This window comes from Poecile atricapillus, chromosome Z, assembly GCF_030490865.1.
Source record: "Poecile atricapillus isolate bPoeAtr1 chromosome Z, bPoeAtr1.hap1, whole genome shotgun sequence".
Taxonomy (NCBI): domain Eukaryota; kingdom Metazoa; phylum Chordata; class Aves; order Passeriformes; family Paridae; genus Poecile; species Poecile atricapillus.
This window is the reverse complement of record NC_081289.1, coordinates 128713980-128736318: the sequence shown is the minus strand read 5'-3', so window position 1 is coordinate 128736318 and position 22339 is coordinate 128713980. Positions and strand designations below refer to the sequence as shown.

At 36.7% G+C, this 22339-nt stretch overlaps 1 protein-coding gene across 2 annotated transcripts in view; it reads left to right on the top strand.

Annotated features, from left to right (window-relative positions):
• The window catches only part of MTREX (Mtr4 exosome RNA helicase), a 42131-nt gene that overhangs the window by 19328 nt on the left and 464 nt on the right, over positions 1-22339 (top strand). The window contains exons 16-27 of one of the 2 annotated variants that reach the window (XR_009280717.1): positions 6496-6646; positions 8103-8275; positions 8562-8630; positions 12756-12884; positions 13628-13738; positions 14068-14256; positions 15372-15535; positions 16908-17013; positions 18283-18339; positions 18738-18900; positions 21088-21232; positions 22154-22258. Coding sequence is in view for 1 of the 2 variants with exons in the window: in XM_058864638.1 (XP_058720621.1) it covers positions 6496-6646; positions 8103-8275; positions 8562-8630; positions 12756-12884; positions 13628-13738; positions 14068-14256; positions 15372-15535; positions 16908-17013; positions 18283-18339; positions 18738-18900; positions 22154-22258 (1417 nt within the window). In the remaining variant the exon portion in view is untranslated. The remainder of the gene's footprint in view (positions 1-6495; positions 6647-8102; positions 8276-8561; positions 8631-12755; positions 12885-13627; positions 13739-14067; positions 14257-15371; positions 15536-16907; positions 17014-18282; positions 18340-18737; positions 18901-21087; positions 21233-22153; positions 22259-22339) is intronic. The other variant, XM_058864638.1, reaches the window with a different exon arrangement.

The window sequence follows — 22339 nt, the reverse complement described above, 5'->3', positions numbered from 1 at the left end:
TATGGTTACATTTCTGATTCTTAACATTGTCAGTTTAATCCAGTCATTCATTTGCATATATCTATTAACCCAGATTGTGGAAAACTTGAAAGGGTGCTTCTGTTAAATTAGCTTAAAATTTTTTGAAAAGTAGTTGCAAGTGCAAGGAGGATCATTGATAACCCCTCAGAACACATTACTAGGAGTGGGATGCAGAGTAGGACAAAGAAACCAGAAACCAAACATACCTGACACATAAAGCATAAACATAAAGCTCCAGTACCTTTATGAACTTCCTATAAATGATTATTACCAAGCCCAGCACAATACCTATTCTAATTCGTGCCCCTCTACTGTAAAGGCTATGTGTTAGGGACAATATTGGAGCTATCTCCAGAAAAGAAAATAAATCTAGGGACTAGAAAGGTATTAAAACCTCAAAAAAGCCTAGGGACCAGAACCACATAAAGGCCTCCACCCCAAGAGACATCATGAATTCAAACTACATGGCTACTGACTGTTTTATCCCAATACAGAGTAAATACAAATAAAATGAAATCAGTACAAGTTTTTTCCACTTTCTTGAGCCCCACATTGTGTGCCAGTAATCATATTTGTCCTGGTTTAGGGCAAATTTGGGAGAAAACCTCTGAATGGAGTCCCTCCAGAAAACAAATTCAAGTGGCCCCTCCCCCAGCTGGTTCAGGAAAAAAATTCCTTGGAGGAAAGTGGAAAAAACTGTTTCTTTAACAACCAAAGTATCTACAAAGCATAAGAAATGAATAATATTAAACAATGAAACCTCTCACTGTTTGGAGAGATAGCAAATCCAGAAGGTCCTTGTCATGGGGTAGCTCAGCTTGCCCAGTCTCCTGTCAGTCCCTCCAGTGCTGGAAAGTGCCAAAGCCCAGGCCCTGTGGGGACACAGGCGTGAGCTCCCAGGGCTTTTCTCGGTTTTCAGTCCAGAGCAGCTTTAAACAGATCCAAGGAAAAAACACAGTCCAGGGAGCTTCTGTGCCTCAGCTAGCTAAAAACTAACTATGGTTGCTAAATGTGAGGAGAAAGCAGGGAGCACAGTGTCTGTGGAAAAGCAGGCCACATAACTTTCTCAGTCTCACCTGAGAAAACGGCCTGGGAAATCCTAGGGAGGAATTAAAACAATCCTCAGAGAAAGAAGACAGCCCTGCAGGTGCTGTTTGTCAGTTTCTTGTTTTCTTGCAAGAGGAAGGTCAAGGGGTGGTGTACCCCACTGACCAGTGATGGTGATGTGTTAATTCACTGACCAATAAGAGTTTAAAAGAAGATCTGAGGCAATAAACCTTGCTCTCCTGTTCACCTCACAAGAGAGTTGTGTCGTGCTTCTTAGCTGTTCCTAATCTAGAGCGACAAGTAACAAAATGCAGAGGAGAGCTCTGTCCCTCTGTCTGTCCATGCTGCAGACAGAGCAGTGCAGAGCAGCATGTGGGGCAGTGAGTGCTGTGTCAGAACACAAACTGCAGCTTCTTCTTCCCCCACTTCACTCTCAGAACCAGTCTTGAAGGTGCAGAACTTAACATCCAGCATAAACAGAACAGACAGCTGGGGATACCAGCATCATAAAGTCTCCCCAGGGCAGAACTTTAGTTGATTTATGCAGACTGTTCTCAGGTATCCAGGCAGTTGTCATCTAGAGGGATGGAAAAGATTGCAAAGTTATTCTGCTTTCTAAAAGCTATTCAGAAAAAATGTCTCTTGCTGCAGTCTTATTAAATTTTTGGGGTGAGAGGGACTGTCCTCTCTGAAGTAACAAGAGGCAGGATTACTTTCAGAAAGGAGGCTGGAGAACTGGAATGGTAATTACAGTGCTAAGTCATGGATGCAGTGCCTGTTTGAAAGTGACTTTTTGAAGCCTGTTCAAGGCAGTCTTTCTCATCAACTCTTTTTCCAGTTCTGATAAAGTCAGGCTTTTGCTTCTGCATTGAGTGATTGGTGGCTCTTCCTTTCTCTAATATAGAGCTTTTTCTACGGAGACAGGGGTGAGGCTTCCTTAGAGATTGGGAAATATTGAGGCCGGTGATAGTATAGCCTAGCTTGTTGAAGAGAAGGTTGATGTATTTTGACAGAAGGGCCTCTGGTAGAGGATGAACTAAGTGCTTCACAGCATTTTTAAGTAAAGCAATCAATCTGAGAGCCAGTGGCAAAAGGGTTTTGCTGACAAAAGGATTTCAAGAGGAGCAAACCATTATGGAGAAGATGTAAGTTAAAATTATTTGTGTCTTATGATGTCTTGGCAATAAGCAAAATCCAGCATAGTTGAACAGTTTATGCTGTGAAGACTTTGAAAGTAAGTTAGGAAGGAAAAGCCTACCTTTTCCTTTTTTCTGTCAGTAATATAGCCTGTCTTCCGTTCCCTCCTCTTATTTGCTTCCCTCCACCTTGTGTATCTGATAGGTTACTTTAGTTAAGCATTAATTGTCTCTCCAGTAAACATGGCTGCCTAGTAGCTGCCATAAAAGACTGATTGGCTACTTGTGTCTCCTGTGTACTTAGTATCAAAAAATAACTGTATTTTGGTATAAGGTTTTCTAATGCAGCTGCAAAATCTGGATGTTGCTGCTAAGTAAAGGAAACAAGGGCATACAGGTGATTACTTCTTGTTAGGTGTGAGTCTCCTGATAGCCTGGGGTAGTCAGTAAAGATTAATGCATGCTACAGAACTTGCAGGGTGTGCTGATGGTGTAATACAGTAGAGCTAGTGGTCATATTTCATTTGAAGAAGTAGCCGTTGCAGTTTTCAGACAAAATAAGCTTCTCAGAACTCTTGATTTCAAATGTGTTGCTTAGAGAACACTGAGAAGACAGGAATTTCTGCAGCTTGGAGAAAGATGTGTTTATGAGATGATGGAACAGGGAAAATTCACCATTTTTGCCAAAACAGGATTTGTATTTTAACTGCTGTGTCTTGTAATAGAATGATCATATTTTCAAATTGTAAAATGCTGATCATGTGCTTAAAATAAAAAATTGCCACATCAGCAACTGGCTTAAGCATTGCCTTTCAAGTAAGTCTGCTTATATAATCGCTGAAATAGCTGGGTTTTTTGGATTGTTTTTAAATCACTTCTTCATAGTTGAACTCTGCTGATATTAAGAAGAGGTCTTTACAATGAATCTGCTGGAATTGTTTGGTCTTTCTTGGCATGTTCTGTGTACATATTATAGTTGTATGAAGTTCCTTGTTTTCTCACTTGATGATCACATTTAACTGGGAGTGTGACACAGTTCTATTCTTTGAAATAGTATAGTCTTGCAAGCACACAGTGAAGGTTTTCACTCCAAGATGTCAGGAATGGAAAGAGGATCTGTTATAGTGTGATCAGAGCGGTCACACAGCAGGTTTTTGACAGATTTCTAGTGCCTGTAGCCAGCTAGTGAGTGTATTCCAACTTCTTTAGCTGATGACTGACTAGAGTGGGTGTTGCAGTAGGAAAGAATCTGACCACTGTTAGCTGACACTGCCATAATTGCTGTGCCATTCTTTATAGAGAGGCAAGCTTTTTAGGGAGTGATAATTTCTCTTTCCTAGAATTAATAATACATTTAGAAAAATGGACAGGAAGTTGGTGCATACATAATCCTTTTGTCAGATCTAAAAAAAATAGCTATGCTACATGTCAATTAGCATCAGCAACAGAAGTTTTGTCATCTTTATTTAATGTATCAAATCAGAGGCGTCTGTAGAAACTTGAGCACTGTAGCTCAACTGTTGATACTGTAATTACTGACACATTTCTGTTAGTAGAAACCCATCTGTGGTGATTTAAGAAGTGACAGTATTATTTTAAATACACATTTCAGGGTCTAATTTTAGAGGTGCTTCTGCTCTGGGATGCATCACTTGAGGTGAAAACCTAGATGCGTATTTATGATCTACTCAGAGATGTAATCTGAAATGACTGAATGACTAGCCATGGGAAGCAAAACATTAGAAGATGATTTATCCAAAACCTGTTTTACATGTATTCATGCTGGTATTTTCATAGTATAAACATATGCTGAAGGCTGTCCTATAACAGCTGTGTTCTTTTCTGAGACAAAATAATCAGGTGGTGAGTAGGGTTCTAGCATTTGTGAGGTAATCTCATAAAGCTCTGTCTCACTTAAAGCAAATGAGGTTACAGTATTCTTAAATCTTGTACATGTGAAGCAGTTTTAGATTCAAACTGCCTCTTACTAAGTCTGATATCAGTGCATCTGTGGATATGGAATCTGAATTCCTGACAGTACCTTTAAAGTTGAAAGAAAAATGCGTGTGTTGTAGTATTGTCATTTAAAGTCTAGTACACTTAGCTTGGAAAACCACTGTATTTGAATTTCAGCATTTGCATATATAAACAAATCATCAGTTAATTTTTTTTAATAGCCAGAGATTTTTTTTAATTAAGTATGATAAGGAGGTAGCTCTGCTAATAGGGGAAAGCAAATAAATTAATTGCTTAGAGTTTATAAATTATAAGAAGATATAATTAGGTTTAGGTGAAGCAATTTTTGAGCTTAAAGAGGGTGCAGAGTTCCATGTTTTCTAGTGTCAGCCCTTCTGAGCTTCAAAAACATCTGATAGAATTTGTGGAACTTCAGCAATCATATAGTTACATGAAAAATATATCTTGAAACATTCTTATTTTCTTGTTATGTTTTAGTTATTTAAAATGTTTAATCAAAACTAAATTTACTCATAGATCATGTTGAAATGACAATTCTTGTTTAGTAAATCTGTTAGATTTCATATATACACTATTTTTAAAAAATGAGAGGTACAAGACCATTGCAAACTGTTGCCCATTGTCTTTTATTATACTTTCAGATTAGATTTCACTTGCTATTTTATGCCTTGTCATGTGTTGTTCATAGATAGCTTCAGAAATCTAGTACAATTTTTAGTAGACCTTGCTATATTTTTTCTATTTTTGCCTTTTTTACATTTCTTATAGGTGTGGCCCTCTTTGAGTCACAGGAAAATTTTATTTTGCAAAACACCAAAATAGCACTTGTTTTCCGTTTAGTAATTCACAAGAGTTTCCTTTTTAAAAATCCCTTAAACACATAATTTGCTACATTGTTGGAGATGAGTGTATTGTCATAAGCATTTCAGGAATCAAGGAGGTATGATAATCCATGTACTTGTTAAGAGCTTCAAAGAGCTCTGAAATATTTGTGAGATCTATCTTGGTTCTATAAAAAGTCTGTTTATGTTGCTGTTCTTCTGTATTCTGTCCAGCTGTGTGTTGCTTCTATTTTCCACTCCTTTGGTTGCACAGAGATTGTAATTTTCTACTTCGTAACTCCTGAATTTCCCTTGTATCCTTCTGAGGGACTGTCAGATACCTGTTCCTTTGATACTAGTGCAGCTTGGATGAAAGGTTATGCACTGCAGTTTCATTCCTCAGAACTGTTGGATCTCTGTCATCTGATTTCAGCGATTTCCTGTGCCAGGATGGCTTTATGTGCGGACATTTAAGTGAGAGACAGTTTCTCATGCTTGCCCTTGCTTGGAGAGTCTGTGTGTTGAGCTCTTCTGATCTTTTTTGGGCACGGTTTAAATGTTTTGTTTGTTCTTTGAGTAACTGGTTGTTTTAGTCTATTATCAATTAAATGTTTGCTCCTTTATGATACAAGACTGTCCTCTTGGGTAGAACATAGTAACAGTCAATGATGAGTCAGACCAAAGAATCATTTACTTAGTCCAGTACCCCTTTTTGACAGAGGACAGTAGTCAACATTCTTGAAAAATAAGAAGGGGTAAAGAAGGTAATGGTTCCCTGCAATGTTTTCTCAGCATCTTTTCTTCTTAGGTTAATCAAAATAGCTGTATATACTACATTGTAAAAAAACAACAACGAAAAAATTCCCAGAATCCCAGAATGGTGGGGGGTGTAAGGGACCTGTGGAGGTCATCTTTTCCAAAACAATGGCTCTATAAGGGTAATCTACAGCAGGGTGTCCAGGACCACATCCAGAGGAGAGTTTACAACTTCTTTCAAGCTACCTGCAAATTATGTTAATTTTATAATGAGACATAATGTAAGGTAAAGAATTGGCAGATTGCCTGTTTTTGAACAAAATTCCCTAGATACCCGTGCAATCAGTGTATCTTAAGACTTGCAAATAAGGTTTTTTTTCACTGTTAAAATAATGGATTTCTTTAAATAGTTAACTATTACTTAAAAGTTAAGATAATGGAATCCAAAGTGCAAACTACAGGAAACATCAAAATATTTCCCTGTACTTTTCACTGAAATATCATTTATAATATCCTAGCTGTGGTACGTATTTATACAGTACAAATACTTTTACACGTTCAACATAATAAAATTGTTTAGGATTTTATGCAACATGTAATCTAATTTCAAGACAAGTTATGCAGTTCATCGGAGCAGCTCCTCATATGAAATACTGCATCATTATTTATCAAATGTGTTCTTATATGCTGCAATTAATATTTTTTTCAAATTGAAAATGTTCTTGTATCTTTTTCAGGGTTCAGCTGATCCCTTAAATAGTGCATTCCACCTGACATACAACATGGTATTGAACTTACTTCGAGTAGAAGAAATTAATCCTGAATACATGTTAGAAAAATCATTTTATCAATTCCAACATTACAGAACTATTCCAGAAATAGTGGAAAGTAAGTATTGCTGCATGTTCTCATGTGAGTAGGTATAATATATGGTGAGGCTGGGTAGTTAGACTTTATTGTCTCATAGGAGTTTTTACCTGTGCAGTTTTTGTCTTCCCTGCCAACAGCAACAACTTGCCATTTGTTGCTGTGTTATAGTTTTAGTAGTTTCCTCTTGTCCACATATCTATGCTGATATGTGCTGTCAGTTTATGAAGAGAGCTTTCCTCTGTGAGTCAGACAAGAATGGTTGTCACATTGCTAAGAAAAATCTTAGGGAAGATTCCAACTTTTAATATCTCAGTAGAAGCTGTAAAAAGAACTTAAGTGCACTGCATTCAGAGTAGTGTAGATAAGAAATGTTGAATTATAATACAAAGAAAAATTCAGAGAGATCTGGGATGTTACTTGCACTTCACCGAGTAACTGCATTTTGAGCCATGATCCTTGAATAGTGAGTTTTCATGAGCCAAGGTCCATGTCTGGAGATTTCAACCAGTGTTTGAGAGTGAGGCTTCTTTCAAAACTTAATCCCGGAGAATATTAAGAACATGAGAGGTAGTCGTGATTATTGAGCAATTTATCTGTTAATTTTTTAATTGAATGTTGAGAGACAAAGTGTGTATGTGCATGTAGCTTTGCAGAGGGAGGGTTTAAAATACCTTTCCATTAGTTTGCAGGTGTAGTAGTAATTTAATATAGTATTTATTTCCTTCCTTTATTTCAGTGTTCCAGTTGACATGCCTGGATCTTTATTCTGTCATTCCAGCATTGCTGTTTAAGTAGAAAAATGGAGCTGAAGAACATTTTTCATAGTTCTTGGACAGTTTCAGTTTAGGCACCATACCGGGCATTAGAATTTTGTAATTTGCAATTACAATTTTGTAAGCTTCAATTAAAAACACAAAGGCAAGAATCAGCTACATAGACTAAGGAATAAAGTATGCCATGAGTATGAATGGATGGCTTATTTCTTTTAAAAATTGGCAGGTAAAAATAAGGAGCACTTCTCTGAGTTGTCTCTCAAGTCCCAGTGAAGTGGGATTTCCAGGCCACTTATGACCCTTCAAAAATAGCATGCAAGAAGATGAGGTGGTAGACAGGAAAAAGAGATGTTTTATAATCTGTTCTTTGTGTTTGTTTGCTAGTAGTAATACCAGAATGAGAGAATGAATCATGATACTTAGAATAAAAACTGATTTTCCTAAATAAGGTATAAAAATAATAGAGGAAGAAAATAGTGATTTTCAGCTGATAAATCAGAGTCTAAAACAAGTCAGGAAAAACATCTTCCAACAACTCCCCTCTTGTTGAAGCACAGCTTTTTAGAAGATGTTATTGTAAGCAAAATATTAGTACTAAAAGTGGTCACAAAATACTGGTCATGGAGATCTGAAAGTGAAACACGGATTCCTCAATCTTTGTGAAGCTATTAATTTCCATGAAATTTTACTTTTCATTATAGGAGTCAATAATTTGGAAGCACAGTACAACAAAATTGTAATTCCCAATGAAGAAAATGTGGTGATATACTACAGAATCCGCCAGCAGCTTGCAAAACTGGGTAAAGATATTGAAGAGTATATTCACAAACCAAAGTACTGCTTGCCCTTTCTACAGCCAGGAAGACTGGTAAAGGTAGTTTGATTTTTTCTTTTGCTTTGTTTTTAATTTCTGCCTATTGTGAAATTTGCAAGATTCATTTGTGTCTGTCAGTTTACCATCTTGAAAAATTACATATGTCACACTAAGCATCAATTTTGACATGTGTTTCTTTGCTGAGAATTCAGTAATGCATTAAAAGAAATATTGTTTTCATGATGAATAGTAGTCCACGACTGCTGTTGTGTGAAAAGTACAAAAAGCTATGCTTGCTAGGATGTTATTATATATGTTACATTATAATATCTTGTAATATTTTCAGGTGAAGAATGAAGGTGATGACTACGGATGGGGAGTGGTTGTTAATTTCTCTAAGAAATCAAATGTTAAGGTAAAATACACGTTCTCTATATTACCAAAATATATATCTGACTAGTATTTCTAAAAATAAAACACCTATTTCTTTATAGCTCTCAAAGGCAAAAAATTTCCTTTTATCCCAAATTTACAAAAAGCTCTGAATTTACTTAAATGAAAGTGTAGAGAAATAAAGCTCGAGAAGATGGAGAAAACTCCAAGTCTTTCGAGCCTCTTTTAATGTATCTGTGGACGAAATGCTTGCTTTTACATAGCACTGAAAATGTTTCAAATTAAGTTGTTTCTGAGACATTGCCCATGCTCATTTAAGCTGTTAATGAAAAAGATCCTGTGTTGTTTTCTCTCAGAAAATCTACAGAAGCCCTAAGTGAAGGCTGAGAACAGTGGGAGACTGAAATTTAGGTCTATGAAGAAGGTTATCTTAAACTGGCAAATTCTGCTTTGAGTCCTAAATTAGTGCATGAGACAGGGAATTGCTTGTCCTCTGAGACATTGCCATAGAGTTGGAAAACTAAAATACAAAGAGAGCGAAACAATAGAAATGGATCTGAGGACCTTTGGAAGACAGAGGGCAGTGATGCAATGGAAGCCAGACTTTCAGAAATGCCTATTCATAGTTGGTCTCCACATAACCCTTAGATAATGTGTTGCTCTCCCATTTAGAAATGTTTTGACCAGCTACTCTGCTCTGTAAATGAAAACCTAAGTTAAAACCATATTTTTCTGTGGTAGCATTTTTGCTATAAATTTATCAGGAAAGCATTGGCTTTATTTGCTAGTTCTGAATGCAAAGTTGCCTTTTTTAAGTTCTGGTGGCTCTTGTTCATTGTGGCACCTTTTGGTGCTTTTCTAATATATATTCATTAAAGAGGAAATGAGAAAAATGTGTTAATACAGAACTTATTAGAAGAGATTTTGTTTTGTTTTCCATCTTCCTTTCAAAAGTCATATTTATTTATTTTTTCAATTTGAAAAACTGGGCCGTTACTGGTGTTGCTTAAGCCTTTTCTTGTAGATTGCTTTTCTCATAGAGACACACGAGCAATAAACCAGACTGCCCCCTTATCCCAGATTTCTCTGTGAAATTGCCAACTTTTGTGTCATTTGGAGGCAGTTCTTCTGCGTCATATTTTATTCACATATATATTTGCCTTCCCTCTCTGGCCTGTCTCACTGTTGTATTAACCTTTGGGTTTGAATATTAGCTTTGAAATTATGGTCTGTTTTGCAAGAGATGGATGTGGCTCCAGCAACATTTTTTTTCATGAAGTCATTCTAGCAGCTGGGTTGAATTTTTCCTTCTGAGTATGTGGAAAGAATGACAATAGGTGCTGGAAATTAAGGAACAAACTTAAAGCTATGTAACTTTCAAAGTCAGTATGAAAAGACTAGTTTCTATGATCAGAGGCAAAACAAGATACTTGAAGAAGTTGTTTACCCATTTTAATGTCTATTCAATGCATTTTTGTCCTGAGACACAGATTAGTTTTAAAGTATACAAGTATGCTTAGTACCAGAAAGAGATTACTTATTGCTGTATCTTTAAACCTTCATCCACTTTTAAGCTGAATAGTTTTTGGGTTTGCTTTTAGGAATTATGTTGAATTCAGTCTATATTACTTAGTTTAGTTGCGAACTTTTCTTTACTAATGAATTAGTTTCTAATTAAATCCTTTTTCTAATGATAAATCTATATAATTAATAATGAATGTAAGGTTATAGTATGCCTATATTTCACATAATACTTGTTCTTTGTACTGTGAAAGCAAATGCACAAGTCATGTCAGTTATATTAATATATTATTAATTATGTGTAAATGCTTTTCCATCATAATTTCATAAATTGGTCAATGAAACTGTCAGTGCAAATAACACCTTCCTGTCTAGTGTTGTTTAGAGTAGAATTTATCTCAAGCAGGGGTGCTTGCTATACATTATACATTACAGTAGGCAGCAAAATAACTATGTCCTTTGGAATTCATAGAAAAAACAAGTATTTTTGAGTAAGAAATTTTATTTTCACTGGATTGTGCCAACAGTAAGCCAGTGATACTGTTGTGCTGTTGATAGTCAATATTATCTGATCCCTGATTTTAGACATGACATTTTTGTCACTTAGAAATTATTGGTACCAGAATTTAAGGTGCTGAAATTCTATCTTCCCTGTTTAGATTATTCTAGTCCATGGATATTTATAATGTATACTACATAAACATCTCTTTTAGTGCTGTGTCTTGGTCATTGAATTTTCAGTAAGTTTGATGTTACTAATCTGAGACTTTGAATTTGTTACTTGTGCTATCCTTCTTGGTTCCTGGGCATGATAATCTTATTCTGGTTTGTTTCCAGGCACTTGAAGTAAGAGATGTTTTAGGGCAAAATTAAAATCCTAAGAATTCAAGTAATCCTGCAGTACTCTGCCAAAAAGGGCTTAATTTTGTCCTTGAAACATGAATTGATGCAGCATGAATTAAAGAATCATTTGAACTTCATATGACAGAGAAGTCTGTGGCTAACAAGTATTTTAAGGGTTCTAGTCTCCTTTTATTCTTGCATATAGAAACGTGTCTGTTGCTGTTCAAGGGTTTTGTACCTATACTGTTGTAGGAAACCCCTGGAAGGAAACAGTACACATTCAAAAAGCAGTTGTAGATTGAGTCATATCTAGTCAGCATTATCTACAAGCTGTTGGTGTATGTAAACTTAGAGTAAGATTAGCAGCAGATGTTAATGATTTTTATACTTTTGCTTTATTAGTAAGTTTACAGTACAATCACAGGTAGAAATATTATACCTCACAGGTAGAAATAATTTTCTAGACATCTCCAGTTTTAGTATTTTTTGTAGCACACTTGTGCAGCTATGAGTTTAGTCTCTACTTCATTCAGGTCAGCATTATGCCCTCCCTGGCTTTGGCTGGATACTGATCCAGTCCATGTGGGTATTTTAAAATTCTAATACAGAGAGTGGCCATGGTTTGGATCTCCTACATTGGTGTGAGTGCTTTCTGCAAATGTAGGATACAATTCAGAGAAATAGTTTCTTCCTCAACAAGTAGTTGGCAATTCTTGAAGAAATAATTTAGCTTGTACAACAGGATAACCCTGTTTTTCTCTTCAGTTTATGATGGCAGTGTCTCATACAACTTGTGAGAATCTCTTAAAAATGCTACTTGGCATGCAGTGAAATAAAATAGTATGCTGTAGATTTGTAAGGAAAAATATTGCCCAGTAAAAAAGAACTGAATTGAGACAGGATTTTGAAAATAATGTTTTCTTTTTCTCTTATATTTGGAAGCAGAAGGCTTACACATGGTATTTTAAAAGATGATGTCTGCCTTTTGTGTTAGGTCTATAACTTAGTTCTGTTCAAAGTTCTAAAAATACTTGTTTGTAGTAGGAGTGTATTTGAGCAACCGTAGTGCAGATTGATCCAGTCAAATAACTATTGCCAGCCTTTCTTATAGCAGTGTGTAAAGAAGGTTATGGCCTTGTGAACAGTAGTCTTTAATCAGCACATCTATGGATTTGTGTTCATTAAATGAATGTCAGATGTTACGGGTGTAGTTTGGGGTGTGTAAAGATGAGGCCTGCAAGATGCAGCTTTCCACTTGCCACAGATACAGGCTGTTATGCTTGAAAGATTTTTCTGTGGTCTTTCTTCTGTATGAAAACTTGAACCTGCAAACCTGAAAATGAAAGAGATAACCTGAATTTTGGGTTGTTTTCTTGGTTTTGGTTGTTTTTTGTTTTTTTTTCAAAAGCAAAGTTCGCTACTTCTAGCATGATGCAAATATGCATTACAGTTTTGAAACATACTGGCTTACTTTGAACAAGCTACATATAGAAGAAAATGCAGATGCACTTGAAGCTTCAAGCAAACTTTAGGGTAGACTTTCTGGCAAGGGAGGATGGGGGAAGGATAATTTTTTCAATGTGTTTTTCTGTGGGGGGGATATTCCAATCAATTAACCATAGCGTGGGTGTTCAGAATGTACTGCAACACTAAGCTGATACTCTGTAAGAGACGACATAGCTCATTACATGCCTTTAATGAGAAATCATGCATTTTTCATTCATTCATGATTGTGTTTTAAAATAACTGCTACAGACCTGCTCTTTTTCTGTTTCCTCAACAGCCGAATTCTGGTGAATTGGACCCATTGTATGTAGTTGAAGTGCTCCTGCACTGCAGCAAAGACAGTTTGAAAAATTCTGCTACTGAGTCTGCAAAGCCAGCCAGACCTGATGAGAGAGGAGAGATGCAGGTTTGTTACATATATTTCTTCTCAATAGTTCCTTATAAACTTTTCCAAATATTCATTTCTAAACCATTTTCAAGCTATGATAAAAGAGGGACTGGTGCATTTAAGGAAGTGAAAGAATCTGAACACCTAACTCTGCCTCCTTAATAAATTAAAGTAATAAAGTTTTGGTAGTACTGTTTGATGTTTTTTTTTTAGCATTATCTTGTCTCTGGGAATAAAATTCCTTTTTTATTTCTTAAAATTATTAAAGCTGGAAAAGATTTTCAGGATCATTGAGTCCTATCCTTGAACACTAGCTTGACACCTAAATCACTGCACAAAGTGCCACATCTAGTTGTTTCTTGAGCACTTCCAGGGATGGTGATTCTACCACCTCTCTGAACAGCTTTGCAAAACTTTCTAATTCTAGAATTAAATAGTATTTGACAATAATTTGTCTGGTTTGGATCAGAAGAAGTATTCCAGCAGGTAAGATGCAAGGTAATAGAAAAGCTATTGTTTTGTTTTCAGCTGTAGTTTTTCTCCAGATGTAGCTGCATTCAGAATTTTCCCATTTGGACAATTACTTTTCTCCTTTATATATACTTAAGGTCATTAGCTGCATTGTCATGCTTTTTGATATTTACCCACTGCTGTGCCCTTGAGCAGTAAGTTTTCCTTTTCCCTTGAAAATGTTTTGCTATAGACAGTAATAAAAGGTATGTTTTTTGCTGATTAATGAGTTACAACATTCTCTTTGATAGGTTGTTCCTGTTTTGGTGCATCTTGTCTCAGCTATCAGCAGTGTCCGCCTCTACATACCGAAAGACCTGAGGCCGATTGATAACAGGCAAAGTGTGTTAAAATCTGTACAAGTAAGTTCCTCTAGGCTGTGTAAGCACTCTTTAATTAGTGAGGTACTCTTGAACACAAGGCAACTTATTAAAAAGAAATTTGTGTAAAGTTTCCGTCACATCTTCAGCCTTATTCTTTAAAGGAGTTGGAAGCCACAATGCACATCAATTGTTTCTCCTTGTCAAGTTATTTTAAACTGATTTTGAAAACTGCTGAAACATCACTACTTAATTACAGTCTTCCGTGTCTCTATAGTTATGCCAGCTTATTTTTAAAATGTAGTTATTTTTAAAATGTAGTTTATTTTACTGTTACTAATCTTTAAGAAAATCTTTTTTCATCATTTTAGGAAGTACAGAAACGATTTCCTGATGGAGTACCCTTACTAGACCCTATTGATGACATGGGCATCAAAGACCAAGGGTTGAAAAAAGTAATCCAAAAAATAGAGGCATTTGAGCATAGGATGTATTCACATCCTCTTCACAATGATCCAAACTTGGAAACCATATACAAACTTTGTGAAAAGAAAGCACAGGTAAAGATACAAACTAAATTACTATGTGTTTGGCTGCAGAGGAGGGAGGGAAGTTGTCTTCTTACTTGCCTTTTTTTTATTTACAAAGCCCAAATCAACCCTTTCAAAAAAAATATTGGATCTCACTAACAAAATGGCTGAGTTGGTGGTATGCCTTTCTTTGGTGCAGATGCAAAGTATGTCTGAAAAGAAAACTTCAGTGGAAGTTTTGAGGAATTAGAAGTTTACAGGGCTCTTTTTCAGTAGAGCAGTCTTTAATAGACATAGCACAATGCAGCATAGGAAAAGTCGTCATAGATAATTTTAATTGATAATTTTTAATATATTTATGCAAAAAAAGTGAATTGATGGGGCTTATTAGCGTGAGGAGTGTATACCAGAGAGATCATTTTGCTGCTGCTTCTTGAGCAGACTCTCGGCCTGGAAGCAATGCACTTAATTTTTTTATATTTAGTTGTACCCTCTTAGACTGAAATTGGTTGTGCATAAAACTAGCTCTCCTGTTTCTCTGCTGCCTGAGACAGCAGTTTCTCCAGGAGCCACTTTACAGAAGTGAGGTAGTTCTGCTATGGGCAGCATAGAGTTGAATGTGGTAAGACCTGATGGACCAAGCAGCTTTCTGCAAGGATGTCCACTGTAAGGATGTAGACAGTGACTGATGATCTGCATGCCACTGGAGAAGTACTAATAGCAGAAAATAATGCCTTTGGCTTACATTTCATTGAATAATTGGTCAGCTGAGACAGTATAAGTCTCATTTCTCAACAGAGGATCACTTCTTTGTTTTTTTTTAGTGTGGGCTGGTTTGGTTTGTTTCCCACTGTGGGTAAATAGCTTAACATCCCAAGCTTACCAGAGGTTTCAGTGGGTAAATGGAGATGATTTAATATTATTACTGTTATTGTTGTTATTATTGTTAATTATTAATATTACTACTACTACTAATAATAATATGTTTTAAACCTTCCTCTTAGAAGACTTAGGCAAGCCAACTAGTCATGTAGTATGTTCATATACCATTGTTGTGAGGCCTTTATGTAAATTAAACAATGTCTTTAAAACAGTTGCATCTGTTAAACCAGCCAGGTATAATTCCTCTCCTTCTGGCTCCCCAGATTGCTATGGATATTAAAGTAGCAAAGCGAGAATTGAAGAAAGCCAGAACTGTCCTGCAAATGGATGAACTCAAATGCCGCAAGCGTGTTTTGAGAAGACTGGGGTTTGCCACGTCTTCAGATGTTATTGAGATGAAAGGACGGGTTGCTTGTGAAATCAGCAGGTAATTGGCTTATGTACAAACTGTTCATTGGCATGAATATACACTTTATTGTCCTTGCTAAAATTAATACATTATGTTTATATTTTAAAGTTTTGAGACCATTAGAGAAAGGGTTCTTCAGAGACTGTGTTCAATGTAATAAAGGTAATATGCAGTATAGATAAAATTAAAAAAAAAAAGCAGTATAAATAAAATTAGCAACTTAAGGACAAAATACAATAGGTTTTAAAACTAAAATGTGGATGTGAAAATGCCAAAACAATGGCTACTTTTGTTCCTGACTTAGGTAATAGCATGTGTTTTCATTTAATGTTGTACATTGCATGGGGGGGAAAGTGTTGATTTCTATAGTTGACATTGAACCAGGACTGTTGGTACAGTCACTCACAAATGAGTTAGCAATGGTTGTCAGTAGTTGCCAAGTCACCAACAGGTTGCGAATAGAATGAAATTGCTTTCATAGGAATTTATGAAGTGGTGCCTTTTACTGTAATACATTTATCAGGTACATATATATTGAAAAAGGTGAAAAAATTATGAATCAGACTTCAGTATTGTGTAGTGTAACTCGGGTTTTGATAGGATTTTGTATTTTTCATAGTAAGAGTGGCTGCTGTATTCCTTGTCTTACAGGTGAGTTTGAAAGCTGCTACCGATACTTGCTTGATAGCTAATTGCCCTGCAAAATTTGACAGCAAGTGGGGAAAGAATTTTATTTACTTCCTGACTGTCTGGGACTGTTTGAGTCACACATCTCTTTTTTTAAAAAAGTCCTACTTTGTTCTTCCCCCATCCTAAGCCTTTTTTTGATAAACTCTATGAATAGAGGTTTGGTCTTACCAAAATTGGTGTTTTATTGAAATAAGTATGTTTGGATTTTGTATCTGCATCATGCACTTACTTTGGTAATTCATGAGTAAATCCTTATTCTTCAAGTAAATTGAAGCAAGTTAGTCCTTTCTTCAGTATTTTGGAAATATCTAGTGGAATCTTTTCTAAGCAGCAGCAGTACTAGTTTTAGTCCTTTTCATAAGTTGCTTAACTCCCTGGTTCTGTCTGATCTCTTGATATTCTGTGTGGGAAACTGACTAAATCAGTTATTCATACTAACTCACATGATCTGTCAGGAGAGTTTTATTCTAGTCCAGGAACTGCTTTTAGTTTCTTTAAAATACTGTTGCAGAGTATATATATACCATTCCCCTTAAAAAGCTAATATATTTTGTGTGTGTATTTGGTGTCCCCAACAGTAAAATTAAGATGCTGGTTTTTTGTCCATATTCAGTTGCTCCACAAAACAGATTAATAGTTCTTCATTTTAAATTTACATATCAGTAGGTCTTTCCCCTAAGCTTCCTTCTCTTTATTTCAGTGCTGATGAACTACTCCTGACAGAAATGATGTTCAATGGCCTCTTCAATGACTTGTCTGCAGAGCAGGCAACTGCACTACTCAGCTGTTTTGTGTTTCAAGAGAATGTGAGTTACTTCTTCAAGTATTCTAGACATTCCTGTCTTCTAATAATACTGTTTTTAATTCGGTTGCAGAAATTGGTCATAATAGTGTGAGCCATTGCACATTTTTTATACTTCCTAAGGTGTTTGACATGAACTCCCATGGAACTTGGTGAAAACATTTCAGCTTCAGTGTTTAAGTCTCTTTCCTCATGAGTGACATGCCAGTTGTGGCATGTGTTAAATCGCATGTGTTCCTCTTGCAATGAAGCAGTATCAACAGGTTCTCAGCATATGTGCTGCTATTAATACACATACACCCCTCCATATAATTTAAAATGTAGAATGACTATCTCAAGAAGATGCTCAGCCGTAACTGCACCCTACACTCTGGGGTGAGCATATATCTAATCCTTAGACCCGTCTGCATTATGTCACATGGTTAGCACGTACTCCTTGACCATTGACTGAAATGGCAGTACCACATGGAATTGATATCAAAAAGGCTGTTAAAATCAGACCTTACTTTTTAAAGGCAAAAACATGGGCATTTAATATAAGATGTTACTGTTTTCCTACCTGCAAGCTGTATACAAGGTCAGTGTCACCCCAGAATATTAGTAAAACTGCCATATGAAGTAAACTTCCATATGAAATATTTTTGCAAGTAACTGGTGGTATATATCACTCAGGTTGATTTGAAATTGCAAAAAAATTAGGTTCTTTTTTCTAAATGAAGAAAACATCAGGAGCAGGTTCTAATATATTCCATGTGTAAGTAGAAGGGAAACTGAGGTAAGCCATTGTTAATTAGAATACTGGGCTTCACTCAACAATAGTAATTGAGTTTAAACATCTGGAGTATAACAGTGTCCCTGTATTTTGAGAAGCCATGTTTTCATATATTGCCACTGATGCTGAAGTTATTAAAAAAAAAAAACTGTATTCTTAAAGAAAACCTTGTAACTGTCAAAGTAATTAATGGCAGTTCGTTTGTCAGATCAAAACTATGATACAGCTAAATAGAGGGAATTTTGGCAGTATCCAGAAAGCAGGTGCTGCTTTTCATAATGTTGGTATACTATACAGAAAGATTCTGTTTTCTGATTTAGTTTGAGGAACAAACATTGGGGGAATTAAGTAATTTTAGTGTTTGGTAACAGGTTTGAGAAGCTATTGGAATAATTTAGGGTGGCAGTATCACACACTGAACTTCTGTTTTTGCATCTAATTTGGTATAGAGAAAATGTGTGGGAGGCTGAGATTGAGATTGTTTAATGTCTTCTTTTTCAGTCCAGTGAAATGCCAAAGTTGACTGAGCAGTTGGCAGGACCACTTCGGCAAATGCAGGTAATTAGAAATCTGTCTGAGCTTAGAGTAAATGTTAACATGGGCAAAGCTCATGAGTAACTTATAATAAATGCACAGTAAAGACCTAATTTTGGATCGTCAGTGAATTCGTCTGTCACTGCATGTGATTTTGCAATGTGTAATAATACGTTACACGGTCTGCAAGAAATCTTTATGCTAATTTAGGACATGCCTCTAAAATTTTATGAGCTTGCTTGCTACACTGTAGATTGTTAGTGCAGGCAGACTTCATGTTTACTTTCTGATTCTGAGTAATTTCACTTTAAAAAGGAAACCTCATCCTGTAATGCAGTACCTTATAATGTGCATGTCTTTTTGTCAGTTAAATACTTACTCTGGTTAAGCATTTTATAAATATGAAATATTTTATTTTAAAGGAGTGTGCAAAAAGAATCGCCAAGGTGTCAGCAGAAGCAAAACTGGAAACTGATGAAGAAAATTACTTGAATTCTTTCAAACCCAACCTAATGGATGTTGTGTATACATGGGCAAATGGAGCTAACTTTGCACACATCTGCAAAATGACTGATGTCTTTGAAGGTAGGCTAATCAGTTGCTCTTTGGAAGGTATGAGTTGGTTGTTCTACAACAGGGAATGGTAATACTGAATAACCTTATAGCAGACTCAGATGCATTCAAGCATCTGTATGGCTAAAATAAAGCGGGGAAAAATTGGTTACTATATATTAATTTATACTTACACACTTTTGATAATTTAGAATCTAAGATTAAAGGGATATCTCTGTATTCTAAAAACTTTCTATAAAACTTAGAAATTCTAAGCATTACAACAAAAGGTAATGCTTACTTTTTCTAGTTAAAGGGAAAAAAAAACCATGTTCCAAATGCTTGTCATCAGGAAGTACAGCTCTTGCACTTGTCCTCGTTATAGTTAAGTTTTTTATTTATTTGATATAACCAGTTGGTATAACCAATTCCTCCTGCTGACTTAATGATGACAGAAGTGAGAAGTGGAAACCAAGTCTCTCTTTTGAATAGTTTTGCACAGCAGTGCAATGGAGATAGTTGAAAAGCCTAGATATAATGTGTCAGGTGGATTAATTTGGTTCTTAAAATTGGATTACTAGAAACTGCCCCTTGAGGAAGAATACTTTGTTTTCACTTTTAAAAACTATGATGATTTACAGCCCTAGTATTTTGTAAAAACAAACCATCCAAAGGGTTGTCAAGAATGAAAAGATCAAACCAGAATGAAAAACCAGCCTTTTGGAAGTTGTGAAGAATAGGATGGATGCACCAATCTTAGAAGTCTTCCTTTTTGAACTTGTTACTGTCACTGCTGTCTCTCTCAAATGCTATTTTCTTCTTTGGAAAGTTTTACAAATTCCTTTATAACAAGGGAATTCGTGCACATAATATGTGCATGTATTCCAATGCACAGACCCAAGAACTTCCTAAAGAAAGTTGCTTTTGAGCAACACAAATCCTGGCAGTCTTTGCTTCTGCAGTATCTGAGCCTTCCATTTGCTCTGGAAGCACCCTGAGTATGTGGGACACTAAAGCAGCTGGCTTGTTTTACATTGACACTTGAATGTTCAGAATACAGTGGGCAGTAATATTTTCCATTTACCATATTTGTACTAAGACAGTCAGCTTTATTCTACTCAATAGTGCCAGCTCCCTAAAAATTAGATCTTAGTGGCCTGTTTTGAGAAGGTCAGCTCTTTTAACAGGGGTCAATGCATGATTCTTCCCTTGACTTTCAGTAGGCTGGTTTTTTGTGCTTTATCCAAAAGGAAGGGAATCCTTCAGGCGTCCATTGTTGGCTATGTGTGCCTTAAATGGGTTGTGGTGTTCCTAAGTCCCAGAGTAGTTTACCTTGGTTATCCAAGTAACTAGTGATTTCAAAGAAAACTGGAATACAAAATAAGCCTGAGTGTTCCAAGAACAAGTGTGTTTGCCAAAAAGTGGAGTAGCATTGATTTGCTAATGAGAATACTTTGTCTTTAAGCTGAAATGTGTGTGTTGGGAAGAAATAAAAATAAGAGCAGCTTTTTAAAGCCGTTAGGAAAGAACACTAAACTGAGTTAAATATTGTATCCGTTAACTGCAGATCAACTCCTGCTTTATGGAAGTATAAACAATATTAATAGTAATTAATTTAAAAATTGCAGTTTTATTTTTCTTGCACAAAAAATTATGTCTGCAACAAGCCCAGCTACGCTGCCTGTAAAGGAGTACTCCCTGGAATGGCTGTCGGGGTCGGCCTTATAAATGGAGATGAGCAGGATCTTTGACAGCTGAGCCAGGGCCTGCCACAGTGCAGCACAGCCGTGCTCGGGGCAGCTGCCCACAGGTCACTTGTGTTGGTGTGTGCTCTGTGTTCAACAGGCTATGTGTGGGGTTTTCCATCTCATGTCATTGCAACAGGTTTTACAGACCACTGCTCTTATACAAACGGTTCTCGCTGTAGAAACTGACATGGCCTAGTGAGGCCCTACGAATGCTTTTTAGAAGAGAAGCATTACTTTATCATGTCTCTCTTTCCCAAGAGCTTTGAGCAATGCTCTTTTCATATTGATTTTTTTTTTCAGATATTATGCCTTAAGGGGGTAATAGAAAGGTTGTATAGACCAAACCCCCTTCAGTGAGCAGGGACATATTCCCCTAAATTTGGTTGCTCAGAGCCCCATCCAACCTGACCTTGAATGTTTCCATGTATTGAAAGGTCACAATAAGGTCTCCCTGGAGCCTTCTCTTCTCTAGGCTGAACAACCCCAACTCTCTCAGCCTGTCCTCAAAGGAGACCTGTTCCATCTCTGATCATCTTGGTGGCCCTCCTCTGGACTCGCTCCAACAGGTCCATGTCCTTCCTGTGCTGGGGACCCCAGAGCTGGACGCAGCACTGCAGGTGGGGTCTCATGAGAGCAGAGGGGCAGAATCACCTCTCTTGCCCTGCTGGCCACACTGCTTTGGATGTAATTGGCTTTCTGGGCTGCAGGTGCACATTGATAGGTCATATGGAGCCTGTCATCCAGCAGCACCCCCAAGTCCCTCTCAGCAGGGCTGCTCTCAAGCCCTTCATCCCGTATTTACCCAGTAACAAGCTATTTTGCCTACAGTAATTTTGACTGTCGGAGATGCTGCTGGAGGAAATGACCAAATAGGATATTGTTCGCTTGTGGCCAGAAGAGCAGAAGCATTTAGGGTTGTTTTGTGAAATTTGTCACAGTGGCTTGGGCTGAGCTGTGAGAAAAGTTCAAAGAGGAGATAAATGCATAATAAGTCACAAGTGGGTGTTGGGTTGCAGTGCAGGAGCTGCGGCAATGTGCTTTTCTGCGTTATTGTAACCATGCATGGACCAGTAGAATGGTCCGTGGACTCTTGAGTAGCACAGGAGCAGTAAGATAGATCACTTACCGTTTTACTGCCTTTGCCAACTAAAGAACTAAGGCTTATAAAAATATTCCAAAACAAACCTGAGATAGTTCGGGAAGCAGCAAAGTTGTGAACCTCCTAATGCTCTGTGGTTTTTGAGGAAGTCTTAACAAGTACTTGAAAGAAAAAAATTGGCTAGGAATTTCTCAACAGCCCAGAAAATAGTGTGATTAGATATTAGTTAGAGACTGTAAAGACAGTAGAAAGGACAAGCATTTGGAAACAGCTTCAAGGAAACGCCTCACAGAGAAATTTACTGTGCAAACAGAAACTAAGTTTAAGACATTTGGCTTCTAGATAAATTGAACAGGGTTGTAGAAGGAACTATTACTTAGAATAATTCAGGACCAGTTACATGATGTGGCACAAAGTTTTCCCTTGCTCTTTCATACAGGTAGTATAATTCGGTGCATGAGGCGTCTAGAGGAACTGCTTCGGCAGATGTGCCAGGCTGCAAAAGCCATTGGGAACACAGAACTGGAAAATAAGTTTGCAGAGGGTATGTATTTCCCTTTCATGGTACATGAAGCAATTTTAGAAGAAAAAGTGGTGGGGAAAAGGGCTGCACAGGTAGTGAGGG